The sequence below is a fragment of the Nerophis lumbriciformis genome, linkage group LG05 (assembly GCF_033978685.3).
Source record: "Nerophis lumbriciformis linkage group LG05, RoL_Nlum_v2.1, whole genome shotgun sequence".
In the NCBI taxonomy this organism is placed as follows: Eukaryota; Metazoa; Chordata; class Actinopteri; order Syngnathiformes; family Syngnathidae; genus Nerophis; species Nerophis lumbriciformis.
The window spans coordinates 1,627,501-1,637,500 of record NC_084552.2 but is presented as its reverse complement, the minus strand read 5'-3'; the positions used below and the strand labels follow the sequence as shown (position 1 = coordinate 1,637,500).

Sequence of the window (10,000 nt, the reverse complement as noted above, 5' to 3'; positions counted from 1 at the left end):
CTTGGTTGGAGCTCCTTTTGCCTCAATTACTGCGTTAATGCGGCGTGGCATGGAGTCGATGAGTTTCTGGCACTGCTCAGGTGTTATGAGAGCCCAGGTTGCTCTGATAGTGGCCTTCAACTCTTCTGCGTTTTTGGGTCTGGCATTCTGCATCTTCCTTTTCACAATACCCCACAGATTTTCTATGGGGCTAAGGTCAGGGGAGTTGGCGGGCCAATTTAGAACAGAAATACCATGGTCCGTAAACCAGGCACGGGTAGATTTTGCGCTGTGTGCAGGCGCCAAGTCCTGTTGGAACTTGAAATCTCCATCTCCATAGAGCAGGTCAGCAGCAGGAAGCATGAAGTGCTCTAAAACTTGCTGGTAGACGGCTGCGTTGACCCTGGATCTCAGGAAACAGAGTGGACCGACACCAGCAGATGACATGGCACCCCAAACCATCACCCAACCATGCATATTTTGCATTTCCTTTGGAAATCGAGGTCCCAGAGTCTGGAGGAAGACAGGAGAGGCACAGGATCCACGTTGCCTGAAGTCTAGTGTAAAGTTTCCACCATCAGTGATGGTTTGGGGTGCCATGTCATCTGCTGGTGTCGGTCCACTCTGTTTCCTGAGATCCAGGGTCAACGCAGCCGTCTACCAGGAGGTTTTAGAGCACTTCATGCTTCCTGCTGCTGACCTGCTCTATGGAGATGGAGATTTCAAGTTCCAACAGGACTTGGCGCCTGCACACAGCGCAAAATCTACCCGTGCCTGGTTTACGGACCATGGTATTTCTGTTCTAAATTGGCCCGCCAACTCCCCTGACCTTAGCCCCATAGAAAATCTGTGGGGTATTGTGAAAAGGAAGATGCAGAATGCCAGACCCAAAAACGCAGAAGAGTTGAAGGCCACTATCAGAGCAACCTGGGCTCTCATAACACCTGAGCAGTGCCAGAAACTCATCGACTCCATGCCACGCCGCATTAACGCAGTAATTGAGGCAAAAGGAGCTCCAACCAAGTATTGAGTATTGTACATGCTCATATTTTTCATTTTCATACTTTTCAGTTGGCCAACATTTCTAAAAATCCCTTTTTTGTATTAGCCTTAAGTAATATTCTAATTTTGTGACACACGGAATTTTGGATTTTCATTTGTTGCCACTTCAAATCATCAAAATTAAATGAAATAAACATTTGAATGCATCAGTCTGTGTGCAATGAATAAATATAATGTACAAGTTACACCTTTTGAATGCAATTACTGAAATAAATCAAGTTTTTCAAAATATTCTAATTTACTGGCTTTTACCTGTATATGTATGAAATACTTGACTTGGTGAATTCTAGCTGTCAATATACACCTCCCCTCTTAACCACGCCCCCCCAGCCCCACCCCCACCTCCCGAAATCGGAGGTCTCAAAGTTGGCAAGTATGGTTTAAAACATTGCACAGGAAAAACAAACTCATGCACTTTGAAAGAGGTTGATTCTCAACCTTTTATTACAAAATTGTACAGTATATTATTTGATGTGGTTTTTTTATTTAAATCAAAGGACTGGACCTTTTTTTACCATCGCGGTAAGTTGAAAATGCAAAAAGGACATGCAAGACCCTTCATCTTCTTATGCATCTTTAGATTGACCCTGAATATAAGACAACCGCTCTTCCTCAAGCTCCATTTTTACAAATGATGTTTTCAATATGAGTGACATAATAGCTGATCGGGGCTGCAAGATGGCTTAGTGCAGGGGTCAGCAACCCACGGCTCTTTGACCACTCTGATGCGGCTCAGCTGCATACTTGCCGACCCTCCCAATTTTTCCGGGAGACTTCCGAATTTCAGTGCCCCTTCCAACAATCTCCCGGGGCAACCTTTTCTCCAATTTTTACCCGGACAACAATATTGAGGGCGTGTCGTGATGGCACTGCCTTCAGCTTCCGCTTTTTCACCACACTATGTGTGTGTGTGGGGGGGTGGTAGCAGGGGTGTATAAAGTAGCTCGGACGAGTTAGGAATACAATTGATTCTGGGTATTTGTTCTGTTGTGTTTATGTTGCGTTACGGTGCGGATCTTCTCCCGAATTGTGTTTGTCATTCTTGTTTGGTGTGGGTTCACAGTGTGGCACATATTTGTAACAGTGTTAAAGTTGTTTATATCACCTGTATGGCTGTTAACCAAGTATGCCTTGCAGTCACTTAAGTATGTATGCAGAAGCCTCATGTAACATGTAACTGGGCTGGCACGATGTCTGTACAGTTTGTAGAGGGCGATAAAGGCAGTGCCATCACGGCACGCTCTTATTATTGTTGTTTGGATGAAAATCAGCAGACGTTCAAGAGAATAGTTGCTCTAATATTCGGAAGTCTCCCGGAAAAATCTGGAGGGTTGGCAAGTAAACTTGCGGCCTGCACTAATATTAAATTTTCATATTAAGGTGCGGGCCGCAAAATAACGTCTCGCGGGCCGCGTGTCTGAGACTCCTGGTTTATACATAGCACAAATCAAAAAAAAACTTTGTATGCAGTGTTATTTAATTTTAAATTTCAAAAGAGTTTTGTGGCTCCCATTGTTTTCTTTCATTTGTGAAACGGGTCAAAATGGCTCTTTGACTGGTAAAGGTTGCCGACCCCTGGCTTAGTGGTTAGCATGTTAGCCTCACACTCGAGTGTCGATTGCTTGTTCTCTCTGTACGTGTGTTTTTACTTCCCTCCCGCAACCCAAAATGTAAGGCTAATTGTTGACTCCAAATTGTCGTCTTAGACCCTAATGAGGAAAAGTGGTTTAGAAAATGGATGAACGAATGAATAACTTCCATCCATCCATCCATCTTCTTCCGCTTATCCGAGGTCGGGTCGCGGGGGCAGCAGCCTAAGCAGGGAAGCCCAGACTTCCCTCTCCCCAGCCACTTTGTCCAGCTCTTCCTGTGGGACCCCGAGGCGTTCCCAGGCCAGCTGGGAGACATAGTCTTCCCAACGTGTCCTGGGTCTTCCCCGCGGCCTCCAAACGGTCGGACGTGCCCTAAACACCTCCCTAGGGAGGCGTTCGGGTGGCATCCTGACCAGATGTCCGAACCACCTCATCTGGCTCCTCTCGATGTGGAGGAGCAGCGGCTTTACTTTGAGCTCCCCCCGGATGGCAGAGCTTCTCACCTTATCTCTAAGGGAGAGCCCCGCCACCCGGCGGAGGAAACTCATTTCGGCCGCTTGTACCCGTGATCTTGTCCTTTCGGTCATAACCCAAAGCTCATGACCATAGGTGAGGATGGGAACGTAGATCGACCGGTAAATTGAGAGCTTTGCCTTCCGGCTCAGCTCCTTCTTCACCACAACGGACCGATACAGCGTCCGCATTACTGAAGACGCCGCACCGATCCGCCTGTCGATCTCACGATCCACTCTTCCCTCACTCGTGAACAAGACTCCGAGGTACTTGAACTCCTCCACTTGGGGCAAGATCTCCTCCCCAACCCGGGGATGGCACTCCACCCTTTTCCGGGCGAGAACCATGGACTCGGACTTGGAGGTGCTGATTCTCATCCCAGTCGCTTCACACTCGGCTGCGAACCGATCCAGTGAGAGCTGAAGATCCTGGCCAGATGAAGCCATCAGGACCACATCATCTGCAAAAAGCAGAGACCTAATCCTGCAGCCACCAAACCAGATCCCCTCAACGCCTTGACTGCGCCTAGAAATTCTGTCCATAAAAGTTATGAACAGAATGGGTGACAAAGGGCAGCCTTGGCGGAGTCCAACCCTCACTGGAAACGTGTCCGACTTACTACCGGCAATACGGACCAAGCTCTGGCACTGATCATACAGGGAACGGACTGCCTCAATCAGACAGTCCGATACCCCATACTCTCTGAGCACTCCCCACAGGACTTCCCGGGGTACACGGTCGAATGCCTTCTCCAAGTCCACAAAACACATGTAGACTGGTTGGGCAAACTCCCATGCACCCTCCAGGACCCTGCCGAGAGTATAGAGCTGGTCCACAGTTCCACGACCAGGACGAAAACCACACTGTTCCTCCTGAATCCGAGGTTCGACTATCCGGCGTAGCCTCCTCTCCAGTACACCTGAATAGACCTTACCGGGAAGGCTGAGGAGTGTGATCCCACGATAGTTAGAACACACCCTCCGGTTCCCCTTCTTAAAGAGAGGAACCACCACCCCGGTCTGCCAATCCAAAGGTACCGCCCCCGATGAATAACTTGGCAATTGCAATTTTAAATTGTAAAAAAAAAGTATAGGATTTTGTCACTGTATCTCTCTCCGTCACTGGTGTGCGTGAGTGACCAGAAGAAAAGCTCAAACTCGCTTGATGTATAAGACAGTACTTATATAGGGGGGGAGAAGTCCTATATTGGGGTCAATACGGTATTGACAGCTATTAAAAAAGCTATCCATTAGCAGCCCTACACTAATTAACACAAAGGTAATTGATACATAGTGCTGGATACCATTAGCATAATTCTCCATTCCCAAAGAATCTGTTCCTTCTTTCCATTTTTCTTCTGTGTCCATCCCCTCTGAAGCCTTGTGCTCTTCTGTTTGGTGGCTTTACAAATAAACTCATTAAAACAGGAGGAGTATCCCTGCCTCACCTACAGACAAAGGTGGGTAGTAACGCACTACATTTACTCCGTTACATCTACTTGAGTAACTTTTGGGATAAATTGTACTTCTAAGAGTAGTTTTAATGCAACATACTTTTACTTTTACTTGAGTATATTTATAGAGAAGAAACGCTACTTTTACTCCGCTACTTTTATCTACATTCAGCTCGCTACTCGCTACTAATTTTTATCGATCTGTTAATGCACGCTTTGTTTGTTTTGGTCTGTCAGACAGACCTTCATAGTGCCTGCGTTTCAACAAATACAGTCACTGGTGACGTTCACTCCGTTCCACCAATCAGATGCAGTCACTGGTGACGTTGGACCAATCAAACAGAGCCAGGCGGTCACATGACCTGACTTAAACAAGTTGAAAAACGTATTGGGGTGTTACCATTTAGTGGTCAATTGTACGGAATATGTACTGTACTGTGCAATCTACTAATAAAAGTTCCAATCAATCAATCAAAAGTGTGAAGGAAAAAAGACACTTTTTTATTTCAACCGTACATCCCGTCAAAAGCCTAAAGACTGACTGCACAGTTCCTGTCTTCACAATAAAAGTGCCGCTCCATCGCGCCTGCGCTTTCAAAATAAGAGTCTCCGAAAGCCAGCGCAAACAAGATAGCAAGCTACGGAGTTTGCCGCCAATGTATTTCTTGTAAAGTGTATAAAAACGAATATGGAAGCTGGACAAATAAGAAGCCAAAAACCAACCACTTTCATGTGGTATTAGACAGAAAGGAGGAACTTTTTTTCTCCTCCTTTTGAAAACGTGGACGTTATCATCACTACTGTCTGATTCCAATCAATGCAAGTCATCAGAATCAGGTAATACACCAACTTATATTCTTGTCTCCGTGAAAGAAAGGAATCTATATGTGTTAAACATGCATGTATATTCATTAAAACACCTTTAACATGCAAACAAAAACGGCAAAATAAATAAATATAAATTATATACTGTATTTATCAATGTATGTATATATATATATGTGTATATATATATATATATATATATGTGTGTATATATATATATATATATATATATATATATATATATATATATATATATATATATATGATATGAGTGTGTATGTTACTCATCAGTTACTCAGTACTTGAGTAGTTTTTTCACAACATACTTTTTACTTTTACTCAAGTAAATATTTGGGTGACTACTCCTTACTTTTACTTGAGTAATAAATCTCTAAAGTAACAGTACTCTTACTTGAGTACAATTTCTGGCTACTCTACCCACCTCTGCCTACAGCAAATCTGTCCAAATAAACATCCAGTCCACAACAAAGCTGACGAACATTAAAAACACTGCCTCGTTTTAATCTCACCCTGAAGTAAACGTGTTCGTTAGATGGCAATTGAACTTTGTACAGCCATGCGCAGGATTCTTCATCTTTGCACAATTTGGCAACACTGGCTCCTTCACCACTGTCAATTCATGCAAATAAATGTCAAATGTTTGCCATCTTTATACACTTTGTTTGAATTTTCCAACTACAAAAGTATTGTCAACAGCAGAGGATTACAAAGTGTCATTGTGTGTGCCTTCATGCACACTAAATTTTCCGCTTTTATTAGGGCCCGCATGGCCCATTGCAGAAGGACTCCCACAGGGAGTCCTTATGCAATGGGACATAAGGACCTATTGAATTTCTAAGGTTTTTTATTCTTTATTATTCTTCCGCACCCACAATAAACTATAATTTGACCCACTTAACATGCTTCAAAACTTAACATATTTTACCCACACATCAGGACCTGCGAAAATTGCCTTTTTCAAAAAAAAACGAACCACAAAACTCAAAATTGCGCTCTAGCGCCCTCTAGGAAAAAAAAAAACTAGACTGCCAGTAACTCCCACTAACCTCTATGTAGGTCTGACTCAGATCTAGATTTCATAATAGTACATTCTCGGGCTAAAATCAACAGGAAGTTAGCAATTCCCCCTTCAAGACAAAAAAGTTCTAAAAACAGTCACTTTTGCCTCTGAGCTGTAATTTGACCCCCTTAACATGCTTCAAAACTCACCAAACTGAACGCACACATCAGGACTGGCAAACATTGCGATCTAATAAAAAAAACCTAACCCCAAATCTCAAAATTGCGCTCTACTGCAATTTTTTAATAAAACGCAAAAAAAACTGCTCCTCGGAAGAAAAAAATGACAAAACTGCCTGTAACTCCCACTGGGAAGGTCGGAGAGACATGAAACAAAAACCTCTATGTAGGTCTCACTTAGACCTACATTTCATAGATTGACAACCCTCAGCAAAAATCAACAGGAAGTTTGCTATTTCCCCTTCAAAACAAATTTTTTTTATAAACCGGTCACTTCTCTTCAAACATTATCTCCTCTGAGCGCGTTTGTTGTTTCAGCTTAAAACTTACACAGGAGAGAGATTGAACCCTTCCAAATAAAAGTTATCGAAAGAATGTTTCTAACTGCTCCGGTTTTGATTTTATGAGCCTTCAAAGACCCGCTGCGCTGATGCTGCTGCGCTGCTGTTTTTTTTAAGATGGCTGCTTAAAAGCAGGAAGCACCAACGTGCCCACACAATGCAGACAAGGTAGGTACACTAGACAAAAGTCTTGGGACACTTCAGACTAAAAGTAAACAAAAGTATTGGGACACTTATGACTATCACTGGACAAAAGTATTGGGACACTTACTACTACCACTGGACAAAAGTATTGGGACAGTTAGGACTAGCACCTGCCAAATACGCGGGCCCGACCAATGCTGCTTGCAGCTTTAATTGTTTTTGATCTTGGACTGAAATTCCTTTGCATTCATGGCCGTGTCAACAATGCACCACGGGGAGTCCTGCACCGCAAATCTGTTTATTTTACTGTAAAAAACAAAAAAAATAAAAATAAAACTGTGTTTAGATAATTGATACCTCAAACTTGCATAAATAAATATTAAGGAATATAACATAACTTGGCTTCTGAGAGCTTCAAAATGTAATGAATAAAATGCTAAAGTTGTTGATAAACAAGCAATTATTTTAATAATTAAATATGGTAATTTTAAATGAATTATTATGATAATTTAAAATCAATTATTTCAAATATGTTTATTTTAATGCGTAATTCTATGGCTGGATGTAATAAGGAGTCACGAAAAAATACAATTAATTTTGATGTTTTTAGCAAAATATAGTAAAAATGTATTTATTTATTTATTTTTTTTAAATTAATAAATATATTTATTTTTAGGTAAAATAAACATAATAATACAATTTATCTCTAGTCTGGATGATTTAGTTCTTGTCACCCTGTTGTCCTCCCGTCGGGAAAAAAGGCTGTCCTCACTCAGGTCCGCATGGAGCTGGAGGGGGCGTGGCCTCCAGCTCCGGCTGAAAATCGTGAGATTTTCGGGAGAATATTTGTCCCGGGAGGTTTTCGGAGAGGCGCTGAATTTCGGGAGTCTCCCGGAAAATTCGGGAGGGTTGGCAAGTATGCCTATAATCTGATCTATCACTTATCTTTAGAACTTTGTTGTAAAAATCTCATTCCGCGTCTGTCCCTGACACCCGCATTTCAGGCTCGCTCTGTGGAAACGCTCCCCACCCACAGTGCTTGGTGCCTCGTCTGAGCCGCTGTGACTTATATTACCATAGTAACTAATTAAAATACCATAGTAACTAGTATATCATGCAAAAGCGCAGATTCCAACCATTGAAATACTTTGTATAGTTCAAGACTTCCGGTCATTTGAAAACATCGCTACACTTTCCATCTTAAAGATGAGGAAATAATGCACTTTGTTGAGGTGGAATGTGATTAATGAATCAAAGACCATTCCAACTGACGTGTTACTTGAAGTTCAATGTTCTTTTGCAGGCAAAAGTGCCAAACGTGAGGTCCTGAGTGTCTTCGCAGCAGGCAGGCAGACAAACGAGGTGAATACTAGCCGGTCTGTGTTTACATGACGAGGTGTGACAAAGTTGAACGTGCAAGTATTCCGTGCATTCGTAGTTTGTGTGTGAGTGTGGAAGGGGCAGAAACTGTCTGTTTCCCTCCCACGCCTTTTTGCTGAGAAGGAAAAAAGCAGGGCACGATTGTCTTATGGCGTTCCCTAGCAACTGCAATTTTATCAATGCATGTGCCCCCCCCCACTTGGATAGAATACTCAACATATTCAGCTGCGTGAGAGGAGCAAAAAGCATACCTGCCAACTACTCCGGTTTTCCCGTAATTAGTACGGTTTTCATCAACCTATTCCGGGTTACGGTTGCAGTAATAAAAAATACGGTTTTTCATTCATTAAAAAAAAAAAAAAATTCTTAAAGTTTTATTCACGAGATCGCGTAACAACAATGACAATCGACACTGCTTCCCGTAACTTCCTACTGAGCCTTTCCGAATGCCATGCGCGAGGCTATTTATAGCACCGCTGCCAAGCACGAGGCACCAGTTGCCATTGTTTCCAAACAAGCGAACGATCATGGAATCAGCCGGAGAAAAATCACAAACGAGTCTTAAATCCCGGACAGACTCTGCAATAAACTGGACACTCTTGGCCTCCCCCCTCTCACAAACGCCTGGATAAGGGACTTCCTAACGGACCGACCCCAGAATGTGAGACTTGGCCCGCACCTCTCATCCTCCCGCACGCTGAGCATCGGCTCCCCACAGGGCTGTGTGCTGAGCCCCCTCCTCTACTGCCTTTACACCCATGACTGCAGTCCGGCCCACAGTGACAACCTTACCGTCAAGTTCGCCGTTGTATCCACAGTGCGGTTCACAGGAATATCAGTTGCTGTGAAATAGTAATCCGTGTGCGGATGGAGAGATTGCGTCTTTTCATGAACCGGATCCCTGTCGCTTAGTAGGAGCCATTTTGTGGTCTTTACAGATGTAAACACACAAAGGACGTGCGCCCACCAGCTCGCTCCCCCCCTCACCAGGATCTTCAACCTCTCCCTGGCTCAGGCAGTCATCCCATCCTGCCTGAAGTCATCTACAATAATCCCGGTGCCGAAGAAGTCTCCCATCACCAGCCTGAATGATTACCGACCAGTGGCCCTCACTCCGGTAATCATGAAGTGCTTCGAGCGACTTGTTCTCCAGCACATCAAGGACCATATCCCTCCAGACTTCGACCCCCACCAGTTCGCATACCGGGCGAACAGGTCCACAGAGGACGCCATCGCTGTTGCTCCCCACTCTGCTCTGAACCACCTGGAGCAGCAGCAGAGCTACGTCCGGATGCTCTCTGTGGACTATAGCTCTGCCTTCAATACAATAATCCCGGACAGACTCTGCAATAAACTGGACACTCTTGGCCTCCCCCCTCTCACAAACGCCTGGATAAGGGACTTCCTAACGGACCGACCCCAGAATGTGAGACTTGGCCCGCACCTCTCAT

The 10,000-nt window shown here is 43.9% G+C and overlaps 1 protein-coding gene across 7 annotated transcripts in view; it reads left to right on the top strand.

Annotated features, from left to right (window-relative positions):
- The window catches only part of pnpla8 (patatin-like phospholipase domain containing 8), a 33,617-nt gene extending 23,899 nt beyond the window's left edge, over positions 1 to 9,718 (top strand). For 5 of the 7 annotated variants that reach the window (XM_061961441.2, XM_061961437.2, XM_061961442.2 and 2 more), the window contains exon 11: positions 9,488 to 9,718. In XM_061961441.2, the coding sequence (XP_061817425.1) occupies positions 9,488 to 9,641 (154 nt within the window). In that variant the 3' untranslated portion in view covers positions 9,642 to 9,718. Of the gene's footprint in view, positions 1 to 8,472; positions 8,898 to 9,487 lie in introns of those variants that run through there. The other 2 variants (XM_061961443.2, XM_061961445.2) reach the window with 1 other exon arrangement.
- The last annotated feature ends 282 nt before the right edge of the window (positions 9,719 to 10,000 follow it).